The 24,383-nt window shown below is 28.1% G+C and overlaps 1 protein-coding gene across 1 annotated transcript in view; it reads left to right on the top strand.

Annotated features, from left to right (window-relative positions):
* Positions 1-1,183: 1,183 nt before the first annotated feature.
* The window catches only part of LOC105620039 (cardioacceleratory peptide receptor), an 80,834-nt gene continuing 57,634 nt past the window's right edge, over positions 1,184-24,383 (top strand). The window contains exon 1 of the mRNA XM_012201548.1: positions 1,184-1,369. Within this exon, the coding sequence (XP_012056938.1) occupies positions 1,184-1,369 (186 nt within the window). The remainder of the gene's footprint in view (positions 1,370-24,383) is intronic.

A 24,383-nucleotide genomic window follows, 5' to 3' on the forward strand; every position in this document is an offset into this window, starting at 1 on the left:
CATTTCAGCAGCTAAAAATACATAAGATGTTAAGAAATAGAAATCTTGTAAATCAGTGCTTTCTGATTCTAATGCTTCTGATTTTTTTCTGGCTTTTTTTTTGAATAATGATATATTCATTATTTGTGATTAATATCTCTCAATGGTCGATTTTACAATCATACTGTTTTCATTGCTGTGCAATGTTATTTTAAGATTGAGATTATGTAATCGATAAGCACTTATTTTTCTTACAATTTCAACTGTAAAAATTCAACGAGTTACATTATCTTTTAGCACATTGACTGTCATTAATGTCACTCGCATATGAATTGACATTCGATGTAAAACTTACTGCAGTCCAAACACATTTCCTTTCACAATTTACATATTTACATACTTTCTTTTTTGCAATAAAATATCATAACGAGTCTTCTTACAAAAATTTGATGGTATATATGAATGACGCGTGATAATCAATATGTTAAACTATATGTACTTTACAAGTTATTATTAAAAATAAAATTTAGTTAAACAAATATGTATGAGATAGTCAAATAAAAAGCAGCATCATTAATTTAAAGTAAAGTTTAAATTAGATTACTAGGTATTTATGATTAGAAATATTCTATGATATTTTTGTATATATTTTTCTAAATGGATCTTTATATCGAATATAATTTTTTTACAAGCAGATAAAGTTGCGGCTCACTTGGACGATTATTGGATGCATTCTTCATGCAGAAGAAAACGAACTGTTTTCTTAAGAACTCAATATCAGTGAACGCAATCATAAACAAGTGATATTCAATCTCGTGCTGTCTGAAAGATCATAATTCTCGTCTAACCAGCACATTATGTGCAATGATGATATCCGTGCAGAAATACACTCGTATTTCTTCCCGTTTTGAACATGCTCGGACTGAGTCGTTCAATTACTCCTTCAAATATTCCTAGCGCAACGAGTGAATCATGGAAGACGAGTGAATCAGAAGCAAGACATCATGGACCTTCCTGCACTCTGCTAAATGCTTCGTGTCGCAGGATAACTAACAGAAGTTAAACTCAAGTTATTGCGAGAATTGTCTCCTCAAACACGAGATCGGTCAACATTCAACCGATGACATGATGACCCTTTCACGAGAAATTCGTGGAGCAAAAACCTGAGCGGCGGATCGTGTGGATATTGTCGATTGGAACGATCATGTCCGGGAACGCGAACCGAGTGCGGACCGACGACTGGAATCTGACGGCCGGTTTCAATCTGAAGCGCGTCGAAAAATTAAGGAACATCACCGACGAGTTCTACCTTATATCGGATTATATCAACGTCACATCGCTGCCAGATGTCAATACGACGGAGAAGATTGACTCATTTTACTTCTACGAGGTGAGTAGAATTTCATATTTTCGACTTTATTTTTTGCATTTTTCATGACAGAAAAGGTTACAAATTGTACATAGTATGTAATTTCTGAAGCAGCCATTTTTTAATCCATCGCGCAATATTTGTATGACAAAAATTTGGAAATCTTTAGAGTCTAAAATATATATTATTCTTCAGAATTTTAAAATACTATATACATCATATATAAATCATTTGAATAAAACAGTTATTAATATTTCAGCCTTTAATATTTAATATTAATATTTCAGCCTTATTTAATTTCTTTGCGTTATTTTTTAATTTAACAATAAGATTTGAATTCCTAAAATATCATTTTTATTTTGTCATTTATTTGATTTATTACCTTTTTTGTTGCAATGGAAAAAAAACAGTTTTAGATTTGTTATTAACTTTATACATGATTATACTATATATCTATAATTTTATATATCTACAATTTTTAGTGTATATACAGGATATCTGGCGACGCTAGCAATAATTCACAGGAAAATAGATGGGACTAAACTAAGTCTAACTAAAAACTCTTGTACCATTTTGCAATTTTCGCAATAATTAAGAAAAAGATATTAATTACTAAATATCGTTAAATATTGGTTTTTAATAATTTTTTACTCAAATACTATTAAATTTATAGAAAAATAGCAAGAGACAAAAATTGTTAGTTCTCTTCTCATAAAGTTCTGAAAATTTTTTCAGAATTTTTTCAAAATTTTTTAATACTATATTTTCTTATGTTGGTAAATATACAATAGTAGTATATACAATAGTTACTAATAAGACAATACAGTATTAAAAAGTTGATAAAAAATTCAGAAAAAATTCTCAGAACTTTATAAGAAAAAAAAAATAATTTTTGTTGTAATTTCTCTTGCTGTTTTTCTGTAAAGTTGATAGTATTTGAATAAAAAATTATTGAAAATCAATATTCAACGATGTTTAGTATCTTTAGTATAATTAATATCTTGTTAATTATTTCGAAAATTGTAGAAGACTTTTCGATTCAATTTAATTCCATCTACTTTCCTGTGAATTATTGCTAGAGTCTCGCCAGACATCCGGTATATATATTGTATATGTATATATATATATATATACAATATATATATAAAATACATATAAAATATTAATATAAAATTTAAATTTTAAATTATAATCTTTTATAAAATATTTAAGATATATGTTAATGCAATGGAATTATTCGACATATGAACATTCTTTTTTATTGCAATAAAGATAATTTTTTATATGTGAATTTCGATGAACTTATTACATTTTGTTTATTCCAAGTAAACAAAGATATTACATTCATTTTATAAGAGAATGCTATAGAATGATTTGAATTGCAAGGCCGACAGACTGCATAATAAAATACGATTGTGTGTATTCGCAATCACACCTTTGCTTCTAGCTAATTCTTGACTACTAACTAGTATAAGTGTTCCAATATGATTTTGCACGAAAGCATCTTCTTTTTCAATCTGGAGTGCGTTTAAACTCAAACGCAAACTATGCCAAGACGGGTTCTAGGAAATTACTTGTAAAAAAATTGAATTTTGAACACTACTGTGTACGTTCCATTACGTATTCTACTCAGAATATTCACGAATAATTTTTTTCACTTACCAGCATCGCGTTCGCATAACGAATTCATACAGAACTTGGCTTTTACATAGTTCCTTTTTTTTTGCACGTGCTAGAATTTGCGCAGAAAAAGAGTATGATAAGAACGCGTAATTTTAGATTCTTTTTAAGAAACATGATGGAAATCCTGATAAAGTTTGAAACTGCTTATTTTTGCATGTATCCTTGTAGCACACTATCTCACATGAATATCGAGTGTTTTTCTTTCTTCTTTTTACTTTTCACATTTATAGACCGTTAACACACGCAAGGCTTCCTTCACGCATGTGATAAATCAACAACGAGAGTATTGGATGGAACATATTATTTTTAATTATCGGACAAAAGCGCTTGCATAAAGCGCAGAATGTTTCGCAATACAATTCAAATTATTATGCAATTTATCATTATGCAATACGCTTGTCTACATTTTCCAGTTACAACTGTGAGCAAAAAAGCAAAAAGAAAAAAGAGAAAATATCATGTAAATAATCGTAAACATCGAAAATAATATTTTAAAGCCACTCATAAAATGAAAATTATGCGTTATAAAATTGCATAGAATAGATTTATAATATATAATTATTAATATATATTTATTAATATATAATTCCCATTTTTATACAAAATGTATATTTAATGCAATTTGGAACACATTTAATGTAATTTTGGATTAAATTAAATGATCGGTAATTATACATATAATTTCTTCCTTGCCTGTTAATTTAGCAACGAAATATTACTTGGAGCAACACGTTGTCGCTTTTAGAAAGGAGAGAATTGAACAAACGCCAGCTAGTGGCTATCTATCTAATCAAGAGTGATCAGGCTTCTAATCAAAGTAACTTCATAGAATTTTTTTTTAATTAAGAGACATACGAACAAAACCTGAGAGCTTTATATTTTATTATGCCATTTATAATATACATTTAACATATACGTGGAGCCTGTATTTTTAATTTTCATATTTTGATTTTCATTTTCTCAATATTTTAAAATTGTACGTTGCTTCCTGTAAATATTTGTTATTTCCAGAGAATTAACATTAATTATGAATGTATCATGGTGTGCAAATGTATGCGAGTCTGCAGTGTATTTGGATCTGGGAATTTGCTGAACCCAAATGAGTGTAAATTAATCATTCTCTGAGGAAAATAATTACGCAGTATTATTGTCATTTATAGATTATGTGTTTTGTTATTGAAATAAATTTAAATATAGAACTCATGCTCTTACAACGTAACCCGTGACAGCTATTGTTCGTTTTTTAGCTGCACAATTCAAGAACTTATTCTATATTTGTGCTGCATACCATATAAAAGCGAAAAAAAAGAAATAGACAGAGAAATGTTTTTTTCTCCTTCGTATACATACATATATTATTTTGAATTATACGACAAAACTATCCCTAATGATAGATATGCGAGGAATTTATCTTTTATTATCACAAATCTTTTAATATCCGAATTTTTATTTCGGATTTACATGTTTACAGACAGATGAGTCATAATTGAGTCACAAAAATATTTCGTGCTGTAACAAAGATTTATACAAGATGTAAAATTCGATCACCATATATAATATTTTATTGCTAGCAATCGTATTAGATAAAAGCTTCCGTTTACAACTTAGCATTGAGTAGTCATTTAATCTATAAAGCGAAGGTAAACAGAAAAGATAAAATTATACTAACGACAGAAACACAGGTACGTATTTTCGTCAGAAATAAAAATAAGCTCACCAAAAGAGGACGAATTAAGTATTATTAAGTTTGAAACAAGATTGCTATATTGAATAAAATTAACTAAATAAGAGAAAGTTTTAACTAAAATCAAAATTGTATATATGGAATAATAACTTTGTATTATTTCCAATACATCCCAAGCAGAACAAGTCATTATGATATCAAAATGATATCAAAATGATTTCAAAATGATCACTAGAAGTTATTTTTCTATCATTTCTGATTCATTTTGATGTTCATCGTGACTTGTTGTTCTGCTTGGGACACATCTATTTCAGATATAGATGGGATGTTGCGTAGCTCCATATGAGAGTGGACTTGTAACCAACAGGTCGCGCGAATTCAAATTCCGCGTCTCATATATATGGGAAATTTCGTAATCCATACTGGCTTAGCTGAAGTTACAGAAGATTTCTTTAGAAGATGATTTTTTGATTAGATTCAGACATGTAGAGACTGATTTGATCTTTTCATCTTCCCTACTACTTCAGATGACTGAGCGCCAATTACTTTCGGATTACTTGCACACGCACAATAAAATAATAATAATAGTAAATTAAAATAATAATCTCACAAATTAAATTTGATTGTCGATTTGAAGATCAAATTATTATTATTATTGTGAAAAATATTATCTCAGTAAAGATTTATCCCAATAATAGTTCTTCCAATCAACGATTAAATAGATATAATTTATGAAATTATTATTATTTTAGTTCAATTGTGTTGCAAGTTCAAAAGTAATCGGCATGTAGTCATATAAAGTAAGTGTATTTTAAATTAATTACATATAGAATTATTATTTCAACATCTACAACTTTAATCGCAGTTAATGCTTTTCTTATCTAGTTTAAAATACATTATTATGCCAAATCTAAAAAAAACTCAATATTTAAAAAAAATTTTAGATATTTTGGATATTTTCTATTATCTTTGAGTTGCTTGTAAAAAAAGAATTATGCTTTCTATGTGATCACAGTGGTTTTATACATGAGATTTTTCTCGCGTCGGTATCTCGTTATTCATCTCTCCTACGTTGCGCAGTTGCGTATGTCGGACGCATCATGAAGCCGGTGCAATGAAAGCATGACGATGACGACGCGCCGACGGCGGTGGTGGCGGCGGTGGTGACGAAGGTTCCTTCTTTCGCGATTGCAGAAACCACGTCGGAGAAACTCGCTTATTTTTACTAGGAATGCGTCTCGAGTCGAAAAGAAAAAGAACTTGGCAGAGAGAAAAAGAAGGGTGAGAGGGGGGGGAGGAGAAGAGGGAGTTCGTTGACGCGATGCTGGAAAGGCGTCCGATAAAATTAAGCTGCCACAGAACGTCCGAGGCAGCGAAAACGATCTTTTTTTCTTTTTCTTTTCCAAGAGTTGCCTATGACATTTTCCACGCGAGATAATTGACATAATGAGGACGATGCGAGATAATTAGTATCAGCCCATTCTTATCTTTTCCCTTTTCAATTTTATTTACAGATTCATTGACAAGTTGAAAAGTTGAAATTTTCCGAGTGAAAATGAAATTTTCCTGAATGAATGAAAATTTTTACTTGATACGTCAGTTCTTCACGAATAATGATTGAAACTCTGCACATACAGGATGAGTTTGTGTATTGTGTGTGTGTTTGTGTGTGTGAGCGCAAAGATTTATTTTAATTTTGCTTTAATAAGAATCTTTATTCAATTTTTTAAATTTCACTCTTGTAAACATATTGTCGTTTTTAATTTTTTTTAAACAGGACTGAGTTTTTGATTATTAGACATTTAAATGTGAGAAAATGAAGATATTTAAATGCCAAGAGAATCGATCTAAATTGATCAAAGAACTTACAGTGTGCGACAGAACATACCGTGGATTCTCTCAACGTTGTCTCGGTGGTTATCCAATTTACGCCTATCCAGTTTCTCGTACGAACGTGTACGAATTTAACTACATTACAGTATAAGCTGTATTGTTTGCATGCAGCTGCGTCAGTTAAGCTTATTTCAACGCATCTGTATACTACTGTTGCGAAACAATACCTATTCCATTGAAGCTATTCTTCGTACATTCTTCAACAACTTTACCGAACATTAACTAACATTGCTTTTACTAATGTTGTTTTATCAAATTGTTTATGATTGATCATGCATCTTTTAACAACAAACAAATATAGAATTAACAAATTTTGAATCAATCTTCTAATTGATAACTCTCCCTCCATTAAATTAACAATAATCGAGCGCGAAATGATTTGCGAATAGAAAAAACGGTTTTGCATTGAAGTATCTAAAAATTTAACTAAATACAATCTGAAAATAATTTTAGATCATCAAAATAATTATATAGATCGCTCAATCTGTAAATCCAAGTGTATAATAAGTGTTTTCATATATATATGATTATGATACAGTTTTTCGTGTAAAAACACTATGCTATATGTTTACATATGTAAATCCTTTCTATATGCAGTATATTATTTTTCTTTATTATTTTTCCTTGTAAATATAACATTATTCTACACTAGAAAAAAATTTTGTTGCATTAATTGGAATTCTGATAGATTCAATTATAAAATTACAAATTAGACACTTATAATAAATCTATTAAATATTTTAATCGAAATAACTAAAAATTCAATGACGATTCTTCGAACTGATCAGAATTCGTTTTGTTTATATAACCAGTCTTATTAATTTGTACAACCAGAACATTTTTTTTATTGTACAGATTTACGTATGTAAATCCATTTTTATATATGTGGTATAGTGTATTATTTTTACATGAAAAATGAAACAACACATATATGAAGACTTATTACACACTTGGATTTGTATCCTGAATGAAAATAAAGATTGAAGAGTAAATCGAGTATAAGAGGAAAGTGACAGAAGAATAAACAAAGCTTCTAGGAGAAAAACTGAGATAACAAAACGTAAAAGAAGTGTTTATGTATTTTTTACGTTTTGTTGTTTCACTTTTCGCTTCCTAGAACTTTGTTTACACTTCTACCACTTTCCCCTTACGTTAGACTTATGCTCCGATTTTATTTTCACTAGGGCGATGTGATTGCTAGAATGTCAATATTTTTGAAATATTGCTTATCATGCTTGAGTACCTTATTCATAATTATTTGATTATTATAATCAGTTAGTCGATAATTATTTAATTCTTAAAAAAATTATTTTCAAATCTATATGTACTTAAATATTTCAGTAAAATTGGTTTTTCCATGTATTCTCTTCATATTGATGTGACAAAAAGTAATTATCCACTCGAATTATTACGAAGAATGCGGCGATTTTCCGCTTTCGCACGATAATCGACGATTATAACGCGAACGAAAGTTTTCTCGCCGTAACTCCGTTTGCTCATAAAGGCCAGGCATCTTCTGCGAGTCTGATTGAACTTTACGAGCTATTATGCATACTTTTTGCGACCGCGGGCGGCCGATTCGGCTATGGCGATACAAGATACAAGCACGAAAATGCGAGGAGGCCGCGCATAAAAAATGTGTAATAACTTGAGATACAACTTAATCTCAGATTCATCACAGAGCGTTGCGAGATGCGCGATTCGATTTTGCGGACCTAAGAGAAAGCGACAAATTAGCCCTTGAAATTACTTCGCAGAAAAATACTCTTGTTCGCCGTAATAACGGTGATACAGATATACAATATAGAGCAAAAGAGCTCTTACAAGAAAGTCCTGTCTCTCGTAAAATTGTTCTCATCATAAACATCCTGGTCGATGATGTTCGGCAGCGATTAGTTGTCGCGACCCTTCAATTTCTACGAAATGAATTCATTAATTGAAATTGAATTGATTAAATTAGTTTCCACGAAAAATCAGATAAAACAAGGAACTTAGTAGCATTTGTGACACGCACATGTAAAAAGTAATATTATCTTAAATTATTAAATCTTTAATAAAAAAAATATTTTGTTAATTCATTAACGATATTAATGAAACATGGAAAGAACAATTTCGTTGAAATAACTAAAGAGGTAGAAATCAATCTAAATCAATCTAAAAATAATTTTGTTGGATTATTAATAATTATGTAGAAAACTCAAGCATAATGAGCAATGCTGCAAAAAGTTTTTTAGGAATTAGTTTGAGCATTCTACATAATTATTTTAATAATTTAACAAAATTAATTTTAGATCAGTACCTAACAAAATTTTTAAATACTTTAGCAAAATGGTTCCTTCCAAGTAGTAATATGTTGTAGTTTTGAATTCGATATAATTTAACGAAAGTCAATTCTTTCGCGACGATGGGATACAGTAGAATATATTCCTAGAATGTAGAATGTAAATCATTAACGATACAATGTTATGCCTCAGTTTATGCCTTCTACATAATTATTTTGATATAAAATATTAACAAATTTTTAAATCTATCCAGTATTTTTATATACTTCAGTAAAACCGTTTTGTTTTTTATTCAATTTTTGTTTTTTTAAATTCATAGTTTTGTGAATAAATACTTGTTTTATTTTATTAAAATAAAAGCATGATATATTGCATTAATAAGATTATTTCCTAATTAGACTAATACCGTTAATAGAACATTGTTTTTTTCGTGTACGATTCTGAGCATTTGCAAATTTCAACAATTCCGTTTACACACGGAAAGAACAGTTCAGTTTAATATCTAAAAATTTAGCTATGCAGATACATATCTGAAAATAATTTTGTTTGGCTCAAAATAATTATTTAAAATGCTGATTGCTAAAACGTTAAAATTTTTTGTAGCATTTTGTCATCAATGTTTAAACGTAATTATTTTGATAGTCTATAACAAAATTATTTTTAGATGTGCATCTAGCACAATTTTTAGATACTTCAGCAAAATCATTTTCTTCTATGTAATAATTCTATTTAATAATTAAAAATAAACTTTATGCAAGAAATGATTAAATGTTTTGAACCCTTTAGCTTCCTTTTTTTCTGTATTTAATACCGGAATTTTTATTTAAAGGCAGAATATCCGTTAAAATGTGAATGCATTTCCAATGTATTCTAAAATGTTTTACCTCAATTTTGTTTCGAACAATTACAACTTAAATAATCGTACATTTGAAAGACAATTAAGAAAATTAACGTTCTTTAGTACGCGCCATATATGGTACACATACGGCGTAAGTGAACTGGCAATTATTTGATGTTATCATTCCAAAGATAAAATCGGCCTCTTTTTCCGTGGACACGTATTTAAAATTGAAATTTCTCTTCCAGCAAGCGTGCTTAAGAGCGCCATTTCTCATTCGACCACACGAAAAAGAATGGTCGACCAATGACTCTTGCGTTTAACATAGGAACGTATAAGTGAAATTTCTTCTTAAATGATGCAACAGACAAAAAACTACCCCCCATGTGACATTCCGTGACCGCTCGTCGTAATTACAGGCGGAATGGGCGTGTAACAAGTTGCGCGCGGGCCGTGCTTCGTGAAAAAGAGCCTCGTAAAAATCATGTTCCCATTAGAGCGCACGATTCGTTCCCTTGATAAATTTTATGGTAGACGTACTTGGCACGTATCTCCGCCCCGCGAAGAAAGTTATTTCCACGGCCGTACTTCACGGCAGGGTAAAGAGGCGTTTCTCTGCTGTATAGATCGTTTATACACTCCATCTCTTTCGCAACGAGTATTTGATAAATCCGAGATGGCAAAGTTATAATTTATACAACTCTTTGAGGATTGATCATTCGTTTTTCGTCAGAGCGATCAAAGTGAAAAAAATCTTTGCGAAAGTAAGTGCGTCCAAAAGAAGAAAATCAATCTTGCTTTTAATTCAATAAAACTGATTTTAGACACAATTTTCTTGCAATTGTTGAATTAAAGTATTTTATGCCAAGTAAACTAAAATATAATATTGTTAATATTGTTTGTTGAGTTTACTTGGCATAAAATAGAGTTTGTCAACGTCTTATCGCTAAATATGCTCTCAAACATACAAAATATTCTTTTGTATATTATTTATAATAATATATCAAAGATGTATGTATCACATTTCAAAGCATTAGCAAAATATAAAAATTTTATAAATATAAATTGTTCTATATTATTACAAGTATCTGTAAAAAATTTAATTTCTTTATTAGTTTAATTAGGTTTTTGTTTGCCTTAATTCTCATGTAAAATCGTACTAAAAAATAAAATTTTTTTATTTGTGCATTTAATGAAGTAATAGTAATTCGAATTAAATCAAATTTTTTATATATACTAATAAAAGTTTAATAAATATTTGTATGAACATTTATTTGGATCCATTTACTCTTTTAAAAGTTATTTATCTAAAACTGTAACAAAGTATGGTTCTTGCGCTAATAAACCATATAACTTAAATTGTTTTTATTTTTATTGCATGATGTATTTATGATCAAAATGTTTTGATGGTATTAGTTGATATTGGCTTTTTTAGTTTAAAAAATTTTTTTGGCTGACGCTTTTAGCTAATATTACACAGCCAAAATTTTTTTTAAAAGAAAATGTATAAAATTCTTTACTCGTTTAATGATTGTGCTTTGTTAATTGTTAATGGCAGAGTTCGTAGATTAAAAGTTCTATTGCATTAGCACAAAGTGCAGTTCTTTTCATTCTCGTACATAGAGATAGTATCAATAAAGTTTTTGAAATTAAATCGAAACAATGTGGATGTAGTGTTTACTGCTTTTATCCATTTGCAGTTTACACGATCCGTTTAAACCGCGACTATACATAGTTAATTATCCTATTCTGACGATGCACTTGCCATTCCGTTTTCATGTTTTTTTATTCGACAGTCTCTTTGCTGAGTAGAAAATGGCGAAATTAATTACAACCCAGGTGCTGTCTTTTAATTAAATATTATGAGGCGATGTAAGTCGTTGCGATTAGTTCTGTTCCTCTATATCTCTAATCTCATTGAAATACGCCGTTTGCATAGGATTTCATTATTTTCACAGCATATCACTCTTAACATGTAATTAAATAACTCCTATTAATAACTCCTATTAATTAATATCAATTTTCAACTTCTTTTAATTTTTAATATATTTTATGATATTCTGACATTTCCGATACGTAAGTAATTAATAAATTAAATGTTACAGACATATTAGCCTTATATTTTTAAAATAAAAAATTATTAAATTAATAAAAAGTGGAATGAAAAATACTATTACTTATGTATAATATAATAAAGTGTAAAGCCAAAAAGTATAGATACTGCATCACTCTTATTTGAAGATATATAAAGATATTTTTTCATGTAACTGTAAGATTTTTAACGAACCTCTCTTTTGTTCATTATATTAATTTCCACATAATTAAATATAAATTAAAAAGACGAAAATACTAATTTTTATTTAAAAACGATTTAATAAAAGAAATATTTTTAATATATAATATTAAAAATATATTATTCATGAATCACATGAATCTTTTAAAAACTAATCCACAGTTTTTACTAATTTCTATATATTCATAATAAAATAATCTGTCTGATACTTTAATACATTTTGATAAAACATTCTACATTGTTTTAAGATTTATCAGTTTAGTAGAAATTATTTATTAACGTTCTAATAAAACGTTGTAATAAAAAAGTATTATGTATAATCTGCCGTCATTTAACTGTACAAGAACTTTTTTTTACATTTTGAATGTTGTTTTTTGAATGACAAAAATAAAAAGTCAAAGCATTTGACAATGAATAAAGTTCATTGCAGTAATATAAGCCACGTGCAATACTAATTTTTTTATCGCTTACATACGTATATAAGTATGTATTATTCATGAAATAAACTGTCACATTGATATTTTAAGACAAGAAAAAAATAAAATATACACGCAATAATGCATATCGTTTTTGCTATTGTAATCTTAAAGTACTAAAGCACTAAAATATAACATTTGAATAAAACATCTCAATTTAAGAAGTTGTGAAATTATAAGTTAAGGCGTTAATTCATAGTCGAATAAAGTCGAAATGTCGAAATAAAAAGATACACATTGCACTGAAAAATCATATTTTAAAATTATAAAAAAAAAATTATAAATTAAAAAATTTGTAAATATTTTTATAAGCATAAAATCATATTAATAATGCACAATTTTTGTGCCACATATCGACATATTTTTTTGCGATTATATGTAAATTTAATAGGTCATTAAAGTATTCAAAATGTATTAAATAAACTTTTTAAAATCTAAATTACAATTTTATTTAAAAGTTAAAAATTATCATCAATACATCGTCCATTACTTGTTGTTTCTTCGTTTACCCGCCGTAACTTTTTTAATTAACTCCTCCTTTTCCGCAAGCATGAACTAGTCGAGCTAATTATTGAGATAATCACTTGGAGATTAATTAAATATTCGAATGATGCCACATTTCCTCAAATGATAATTGTTACGTATGCTGTGGTGAAGGTGAATGATAATTAATCAGAATTTTCGCAATAAATTATTTTAACAAATTATATTCATCTCAATCAGTTTACTTGATGCCTTAAATCATAAGTGATTGAAAACTTTTTCGATAAATTTCACTGCATATTTTTCTCTCTATAAATATATATTGCATCTTCGCTAGAGAATTCGCATAATATAAATAATATACCCGGTTTCATCTTATTTTACTTTATGATAATTCATAATACAATTAGCGTTGAAAAGATTAAACTCAATTTTATGATGATTATATTTGAATAATTAAATTTTACGATATAGTTCGTAGTTATAATTGAAGATTTATACTCCGATTTGCTTTACTTCTAACAATAAAAAAAGCATGATGAGAAAAGATTGAATGAGAGAGAGAGAGAGAGAGAGAGAGAGAGAGAGAGAGAGAGAGAGAAAGAAGAGTACATTTTCAATTTAGAAATATAAAAGAATATCATACAAATGCGTGCTATTTCTAAAAGAAAATGATTGAGTTATTTTATGATTTGTGAAAAAGTATTTAAATTCTAAGATATACCGAGCTATATCCATTTATAATATTTGATAGACATGTATATTTTGTTTTTTAAATAGCATTCTCGATAAGTTACATTCTAGAAAAAGAAGAAGAAAACCAATCTAACCTAACCAAATAGAAAACATGCATTATAATGCATTAAATTTATGTAGCTGTTATAAATTACTGTTTTTGAAAATATTATATTTACATTTAATATCATTAAGATCTTTTTTTAATTAATGTATTATTGCAGTTTAATTTATTATAACACTTTATTACAATTATTTAATTACATTAGTTTGTTTTCAATGGTCTTGTTATCAATTCATTTTATCAATTCATTTATTATAATTAATCCGTGGCTAAATAATGTCTTTATCATTGTTGGCTTCAAAGTAACAATTATTATTTCATTAATTAATTTATTTACCGTAATTCGATGATAATGTCTTCATTAGTATTAGCTTCGAAGCAACTATTATCATTTAATCTTAAAATGAAATCTCCAAGCGCTGCATTTGATTACTTATATGTATATAGGTATATTATATGTATTGGATTGTCCGGAAAGTTCGTGCCGCAAAAGATTTAAATTTAATAAATGAAATTTAATAAATTTAATAAATGAAATTAAAAATTTAAATCTTCTGCGTTTCAATTTTCCTTCAAAATCGGCACGAACTTTCTGGACAACCCAATAATTATTGATTGAAATAAATACAAAATAAATGTATTTAATAGCTAATTAACACATTATATTATATTAATTATATTGAAATTAGATAAATAACGCTATCATTGCTTAATTAACAAACCCAATAGTTAGCATATTTATTAATTCTCTTTGAGAGATATATGTAATAATTTCATGTATCGTTCAATCGGAATCGCTTATATCTACAAACATGACATAAATGTCAATCGAAATAGTCTAATTCTATTGCACTGTTATAATTTATAGCTCTTTAGCCGTTTAATCACCGATTACCAAACCCAATACGCGTCTAAATGATAATTAGCTGACGATAATTTTCACAAACTACCATGGAGTGTCATAAATCAACTATATTGACTAATTGATCTCGATCTCTCGCGAGAAATACCGGAGTCGTAATTGAAAATATTTTCATGCAACCAAGAGCTTTTTTATGTTAATGCTTTTTGCACATAAAACTTTTATAGACCTTCGAGCTTTCTAAGAAATTTTAATTTTTAATTTAATTACAAAAATTTCGATTTTTTTAAAACAAAAATATTTTAATAAATAAAATGGTTAATATTCATGTACGGTGAATCCTACCAAAAGTCGATGACCTTGAATATGTTGTTAAGATCCTAAGTAACAGTCAAAAAGTCATTTTCTATTTTATAGAACATAATTTTCTAACATTGTGTGTACTTAAAAAAAATACATGATATGTGCTATATATTTATAAATATTCATCATGGAGTTTACTCTCCTATTTTCATTTTTAAGATCAAATTCATTATGTATTCTTATTCGACATTTCTAATCTCACTCAGTATGTCATACGGCTGTGTTTCAGATAGACAATTTTAAAAAGACCGGAATGTTTAGCGAAATTGGCGCAATTTCCCCAATATGTAGTATAAACGAGAGGAGAATTGCAGGAGGAGGGGCCCCTCTCTTTGTCTATCACATTAATAACTTTTAATTTAAAAAATAATACTGAACAATTAGATATTAAATTGCATTGTAATTAAACGACTAGTCAGTAATAAATAAATGTTTATTACTGATAGCAACATACGCTGTGGCTTTGCTTTTGATACATGATACATTCTACTTTGCGTAGGAGTCTATCTCTTTGATATCATTATTTTTAGTATATTGTAGACTCATTTATTTAATAAGGCAAAGATTTATATACGTATGTGAAGCTACAGAGCATGCATGTCGGAAACAATAATGTGTCCAATAAATGTTTTATTGATAATTATTTAATAAATAACAAACGACAGCTAAAATCTTTTAAAGTTATTTAGAATCATGACTTTAAACACATATCAAAGTCATTGACTTTTGAAGGAGTTGGTCTTACATGAAAATATTTAACAATAAAATTATTAAGTTACTTCTTTAGTCTTTTTGAAATAAAATAAAAAAATACTTTTTTACTTTTTTCTCGCGTTTCAAAAGTTCCATTCTTGAAGAAAGTCGTTTATTTTCATTCAGTCGCATATAACTCAAAAATTATTGGTTTCTTCAAGTTTTTCTGAAGAAAAGTTTTAGTGCCCCATTCTTGCTGTATTAAACCTTAACTTTACTTTTCTCAGCAAAGTGTTAAATAAGAGCATTCTACAAGTTTTCAAAATTTTATATCGTTTTTTACAAACGACGATAATAGCAACTCTTGGTAAGTATTACAGAGAGCGTTGACAAGATACTTAAAAAAATACAAAGAAAAATTTGCCTCAGAAAGCTGGAGATCAACAACCTTACCAACATAAAATTGAATAAAGATTAGAAAGCAAACAGAAGACATTAAGCTAGAAGAAGACTTTTAATGATCATATTTTCTCTCTGAATGCACATATCATTAAACACAGCATGACGCTTCTGGGTTATCCTATCGAACAGCGGGTTACATGCACCATCGAACACATGATTTGGTCATTACCGTGTTACCATGTGACATAATCGTTTCCATATCACATCTGTAATAATCATAACGGTCGATACGATAGACGTTACTGCCAGTTACGATCGCTCCTTTATGCATTTGTGCTGATAGGCGGCTTTCTAGATTTTTAGAAAATAACAGCTCAGATATCAGAAGATCAAAAAGTGTAATACCGGAAAACTGTAGGTATCGACGACTTTTCACTCTTTTCCTAACTTGAATAGTTTTGACCTTTGGGGAGAAACACTCGACAACGCGAGCTTATTCGAACAAGTTTGAAATACATGATAGGAAAATACTATATTCCCTTTGGAAACCATGATCTAGAGTATAAAGGCACCAAAATGACTCGAACTTAAATTGCAACCATATTTTTAAATTTTGTCATATAATGTACAAGGAATTTCCGTTGAAGATAAACTTAAAAAATAAAATATTTTTTTTAATTACTGTTTGTAAATAATAAATCTTAGATAAATCATAAAATATTGAAATTGATTTAACTTTGGACTCGCAATATTGTTGCCTTTTAGACACATACGAAATTGTGAAACAAACATATTGATTTTCCAAGTACAAAAGTTACAGCTGTTAAACAAAACGTTAGATTTTTTAATTTTATTAGCTGAGGTAAAATCGATTATTGAACAGTATTATTCAATGCAATTGTAACTTAACCATATTTGACAATGTATTATTAAATTTTTAGTTGTCTACGTACAAAAATGTAATTTTGAATTTATAATGAACATAAAAATTTAATACCAACTTCGGCGATACATCTGCCAAAGAATTTATGAGTTTGTCTGTTATATTCTGCATATAAAATAAAAAATAATAATATATAAATAATAATATATAAATAATAAAAAATAAATTAAAATAAAAAATTAAGTATCTGCATATACATACAGTGAGTGCAAAATGTATTCGTACAGAGAAAATATTTTTTAAAAGAGCTTTATTTTCTAAAAATTAAATATTATCAAGCGAGAAATGAGTCATCGAATTAATGTTAAATCAACATCGGTACAATGATTTCAATACCAATTTGATTTGATGTTAATTTAATGTTTAATTGACAATAATTTCTTGCTATATAATTAATAATTTATTCATAAAAAATAAAATAGACTGTATGTTTCTTAAAATTATATATACTAAAAAGATGTGTATTAATTATAGAAAAAATATCATCTGAAAAGTGAAAATTAAATATTGTATCGTTTGAATGCTCAAAAAACAGTCGAGAAATTTAGCTTTTAAAATCAAGAATGCGAAGCTCGTTTGTCAATATAAGAACAAAATGTATTGTATAAAATCATTGTATAAAATTGCTAATTAATGTTTATTTTCTACAAATAAGACTTTTTCTACAAATTTTTCTAAAAATTTCCTTGTACTTTTTGCTCTCACTGTATATGTACGTATTTGTTTCTATACTTATATCTAGTTTATATATTCTATCTCAAAAATATCCTATATAAGATACATGATATAAATTTTTATTTAACGTAAATAAAAGTTCTAAATTGCTGTTCTCGATAAATTTCAATGCCTTTTTTATTTTTGACACATGATTTAGACTCTATACTCGATGTTTGTTGCCGATTATACGCTCTCGAAAACTGTCACAAACGTGCTGCACGTGTAATCAAAATGTCAAAGCTCGTGGCACGAGTCTCTCGTTAGGATGCAATCTCGATCAAAGTGTCGTGTATGACAGGGTTATGTGTTCCGAAAAGTATAGTCATGATTTCCATTATTGCACCTAGAGTTGACGTTTCGCAGCGACAACGAGTCGTTGACAACTACGACAACTACGACTTTATATAGTAAAACTCAAAATCGTAAAACAATCGATTGTCTTTCATCATAAATTCTTTTGTCCATCTATTCTCAACAAAAATATTGAGGCATTTGTCTTTTCTTTCTTTCAAACAATTCGCGATTCAAAATAAAACTTCAGAAAAGAAGATATAAAGTCCTTTATATATTTTTTAAAATCTTGTGTCTTTTTAAATTGATATCTTTTTAAATTAATATCAAATAGAATTTGTTTCAAAGTTTGATATAAAGTTTTAGTTTGATAAAAAGTTATAGAACTGGAAAGGATACGGACAGTAGGAGTCAAGCGCAGAAGACGTCGTGCAAATGTACCTATGAAGGGGGGACCTCTTTATTCACTACAATGCGCTTACATGTTTCGGCTCACTTTTGAGTCTTCTTCAGAGACAATATAAACTAATATAAAAACTGTGAATAAAAGTTATTCTATCATGGTGAGCTCCCCTATATCGAGAATTTAAATGTCGGAATTAAAATCAAAAAAAAGTGAAAGAAAAAGGAAAAAGAAAAAAAAAACATCATTACATAACAAATGGATCCATTTGTTATCTCAGATTCAATTACTAGCTAAAAAACAAAAAGTGACTCACTGTGTCTGCTACTGACTGGCCAACATTATCAGGAGCCAGTTCTTGAATTATTTTTATAGTAGTAATGGTGGTGTGAGCATGGTGAGCATTCTTATATTTGCTGGATAATTATTTATAATCTTAAAGTTGTTTGATAAATTAGTTCTCCATATTCTACGATATTTCCTAATTTCTTTTCTTTTTTCTTTTTTCTTTTTCCTTTTTCTCTCACTCTTTTTGGTTTTAATTCCGACATTTAAATTCTCGATGTAGGAGAGCTCACCATGACAGGATAATTTTTATTCACAGTTTTTATATATGTTAGTTTATGTTATCTTTAAGGAAGGCTCAAAAGCCGAAACATGTTTTGACGCGTTTTGGTGAATAGACAAGTTTTACATAGTAATATTATTTCATAGTATATTATTTACGTAACATCTTCTGCGCTTGATTCCTACCCGTATCCTTTCCAGATCTTTATAAGAAGTTTTTATTATATAAATGTATTAGGAGTTAGTTTGATTTGTTATACGAATTTAAAAAGTTAGGATGTGAAATTAGGAGGATGAAATAAGTGATAACTATCTTCAACATTGTCGTTAAGGAATCCTCCTTGTATTGATGGAAGAGAGAGAACATTCGGTGGTTCTAGGACATCAATTGTACATAACTATAATTTAGCAGCTTAGTCGAATATGGCCCGATCATTATTTTGCGTTATAGCGGTTCTGTCGTCGGCGCGCCAGTTTCTCCATAAACGGCGTGTCTATTGATTCCCGATGTTCTATTTCGTGAAATAGATTTACGACGATGATTTCTCTTTAGGACTTTAAGAGTATCAGATTGCGCAGCGACAGATTTCTTAACTCGATAAAATGTGCTATAGTTGTTGTAACGCATCCGAATTTAAGTAGAGGTATATACAAAGATAATGGTAAATGCGGATTATCACGACAAACGCGATCATAATGATGCGTCACGCATATAGTAATAAAGTAGCAGCCGTCACCATTAGGGTTCGCAGATTACATCTCCGAGTCAGCACTACTGCATTTTTAAGGTAATTAAATATCTCGAATAATGTGCTTAAAATCGATTGAGTTCTACCTGCTTTTAAATTTATCCATACTGAGATAAATATAGACATACATATATCTCGAAGCATAAACATACAAAATCTGTTCGAATAAGTTCCAAATGCAAAAAATTATTATCTGCTCGTATATAATTTTTTACTAATAAATATTTACCATAACAAAGAATTATCATTAAGAATTCTTCGTGATTATTGATTACTCCTATTTAATAATTAATTATTATCATACATTGATTTTGTAATTATAATAATTGAACGATTTCATTGGCGAACAAATTTACAATTTTAAGCAAATAATTGCCTGACAATTCACGATGCCGGAATATACTTTAACTCTTTCGCCCGTTTCTCGCTGTCCCAACAACCATCCTCACTCATTAATTTCAGCTGTGAACAATCTTTTGTTTGTCGAATACGTTATTGGTACCGAGAAAGTATTCAATATAGTTATAGTGTTCAATATAGTTAAGTATTCAATATAGTTATAATAACATTATACAAGGCAATTCCAAATGGAGTTTCACATCAAAAGGGGGATTTTCATCTAGAAGCTAAAAAAATAACGTATTTGTCTTTCGCTATTATGGTTTAATCAATAGTCTGCAGTAATTTGTGAAAGTTCTTATTTTCCCATTCTATAGGTTTGAAATCAAAATATTAAAATTTATTTTACTCGAACGTAATTTTTGACTGAACCGTTAAAATATTTCAAAATGTGTAAAGTAACAAAAGAAGAAAGGCAGCCTGTTAAAGTAAAAATATTGACATTTATCATATTTGACACATGTTTCATTAATATCTTTGAAGTTTTGCATCCATATTGAATCTTTTCTTTTCCGCTATTATTCAATCAGTGATGGTCCGTGAGGACTTGTAGGACTTTTCATTTTCGCCCTATGAACAAAAAATAAAATAATTAAAGTTTATTTTATTCATTGAATGTTATTTTTAGTATTAGATTATTAAAATGCCTCAAATTATAAAAATAATAAAATGGCGGTCTGTCAAAGTAAAAATACGTATATTTTATGTGCTAAAAGTTCAAAATATTTGAATAAGTTTTCTCTAAGAAAATTTTTAAAAACACCTTATTTTTTTAGCTTTTATATAGACGAGAATTTTCTTTCAAAATTAGATTAAATAAGCGGAAAATGTGCCAAAATCTCCTTAACGAAGATGATATTACCTGGATCAATTGAAGAAGATGCTATTACCTGGATCAATCGTTTACAATAAGGTCAATCTCTTCGTGTAGGAGATTAATGACTCGCCCTATGCTGCGCGATCAGATTTCGGACTCGAGCAAAAATGGAGCTGATATCTTCATCCCAAATAATTCTTCTTAATCCCCAATCTTTTTTCAATTTTAGATAAATCCCTATTGATAAAAAAAAGGAACATTGAGAATAACTGTCTTTCCATAACATTTTCTTCTTTTGTACGTTTGGTAATGGAATGAGAATTGTCACAGTTGAAATTGATATAGTTATATTTTACAATAATAAAAATTTAATAATCATTATTCTTAGAAAATATTATCTTGAAAAATTGTGTTTCAAAAAATAATAATAGCATTTCGTAATTGTACAATATTATTTGTAATTTTAAGATTAGTAAGTGTATATACTAATATTTATAAGTTTATACTACAGTTGTGGCATTAATTTTCTGTGCTGCTACTAGTTCGTTACGTATGCAAATAGTAATAGCGCTGGAAGTAATTTTGCTTTGGAGAACTACAGTTCAGAAATCTATATTATAATTTCAAAAGGAATGGAACATAAACTCCAACTTCGCGGCATTAAGAAAGCTATAACACATGCATACATACATTTTGCACAAATAAATATTTGCGGTAAATAAATATATGCTTATACTATTGTAATCATGTTTATAAAGTTATCAACTGAATAAAAAGGAAGGAAAGATGGAGAACGGCTTACTTAATATATAAATTAACACTAATTTATCATAAGAGGATGGTAGATACGTTAAGAAATTGATTAATGTTATGACTATTCACATTTGCAATTTAGTGTCAAAGTTTTTAGTGAAGTTCTCATGATAAATATATGCAGTGTAATCGCGCGACAAATATCAGAATCTAGATCAATCATTAGTTTATCAAAATTTAGAAAACATTTCATACATTTAATGACAAAAATTATCTATAATTTAATTCTTCAGACATTCAATTAATTTTTAAATTAGATTTAAACATTAATGTATTCGTAAAAATTCATAAGAAAAGATAATAATTATACATTACATAAGAATCATTACATGTTTTTTTATTAAAAATTTATTATTTCTGTAAATCAACAATCAGATTAATAACGTAAATCAATATTTAATAATATAAATGATGTTGGAGAAACGATTATTGTATGGAAATGCAATATGTATTTGATAGATTTGTAAATATTATACATATGCAATACATGTTTGCACGAAATCTACTCGCAAATATTTGCGATATGTATTCTACCACTAGGAGGGAATTGTAAAAACAGTTTGTGCTCGAATGATGGGAAAATTGTATGGTTTCACGAGCTTTTAACCGACACTTAAGTGCTCGGTTATTTTGTAATCTATGATGTATGATGTTTCCTGCATGAAAGCCCTTTAACCGAAAGCACCATATTTTTCGCCAACGTCGAGTGAAAATCCACTATAAATCTACTCGCGGTAAACGATGTGAAATAAAGAGATAGATAATCCAAAAATACGAGGTAAGAATTATACTTCGAGGAGTTGTGTATGTCCAAACAAATGTCTCAAGCTTGTGTTTATAATCGTTACTTGAATGTCTTCGCAAAAGTATTATGTGAGTAACTTGATATAAAGTTACACATTTTAAGACGCGTATAATAATCACATAATTAGTTGAGGCTCAATTAAGGCTGTATTCAGCTTTGAAAAATAGAACGCTTATTAACGCAGATTAAAATATGATATATAAAAGATGATTAATTACAACTATAATTTATTATATTATTAAAGATGAAATATTTCCAAATTCTAATTTAAGCCTATCAATATATCATAAAAATGTAAAAAAAATCAAAGAAATTATATCATAAAATTTATTTTAATATTATGCAATAAATAAAATTAATAAGATTAAAATAATATAAATCTATAAAATAAAGTGTGACAGACTGTCTATATGTAAATTTAAAATTAAAATTTAGTATTTAGCTTTATCTCGGTAATATAATCTCAAGAAAAATTTATAAATAATTTTATATTCTTCTTTTAAACAGACCTGTAATAAACTATTTTAAATGTTGTGCATTTAATGTATTATCTTTAACTTCAAAAAATAATTGATAGTTTAATTTTATTAATTTTATATGTAAATATTACTTTATTTTTAATTTTAATTCTATTAGTACCTCATTTCTCAAATTCTTTTATTTTTATTTTTATTTTTTCTTTTTAATATTCTAGTAATTTTGATATATCTAATACTAATCGTACTATCTAAATATTTCTCAAGTACTAAGTATTTTTAATTATCTTAATAACTCTAGCATTCCTAGAAGTTCTAACAGCCTTAAATCATTTAATATTAACTAATTTCTCTTTTCTAAATTTTCATTTACATGTACTATTGCATTTTTGTCTTATTGTCAAAACTGATTATGATCATAGACATCAGATGCATGATAGATGATACTGTCCAGCGAGATCCTTAACTCGCGACTTATTCTATTTGCTGGCAGATCCAGTGAGATTCCTAACTCGTGTCCTACAACGTACTCTACTTGCTAGATAATCCAGGAAGTTACTAATCCATGATCACTTGAGATTTGGGAAATGTGCTCTAATCGCGATTTTTGCGAACGCACGCTAAGACAATGTTTCCGCTAAGACAATATTCAATTATATAATTACATGGATATGTAAAAGAATGTATACTTTACTTTGAATATTATTTACACATTCTGGCTAATATTGATTACTTACACTGTTAAATCTATAGTCAAATTTAACAATGGTTATATTTGACAATATAAAATGTCAACTTGACACGATATAGTGTCAAATTTAATATTACTATTTTAGTATAAAATAATTATATATTTAGGAACAGTGGCGACTTAAATTAAGTTAAATTTAACACTCTCTATATATTTAACAGTGTACCTTACATAGACTTCTCATAGTCAATTCCTCGGAACATTAAATTGAATTTTTTTATTTTGTTGTCCCTATCTGATCAAATACATTCTTTGGCAACATTTCACTCCAATTGAGAAAAAAACTTCATTTATTATCCGCTAATTATATAGCACAGAAGCGTCAACTTTTTACACTCGTTATATTTAGTTATATAAATCGTACTTGCTCATAAGAGAGAGAGAGAGAGAGAGAGAGAGAGAGAGAGAGAGAGAGAGAAGAAGAGAGTGTAGTAGTAATAATTAAATTTAAAATTTAAAATTAATTATTTAATTAAATTAATTAACTAAACTAATTTTAGTTTTTACGTTAGTTATTTATTACGTACGTTACGTTAGTTTAATTTTATTACGT

Source organism: Atta cephalotes (assembly GCF_000143395.1).
Source record: "Atta cephalotes unplaced genomic scaffold scaffold00024, whole genome shotgun sequence".
Classification (NCBI taxonomy): Eukaryota; Metazoa; Arthropoda; class Insecta; order Hymenoptera; family Formicidae; genus Atta; species Atta cephalotes.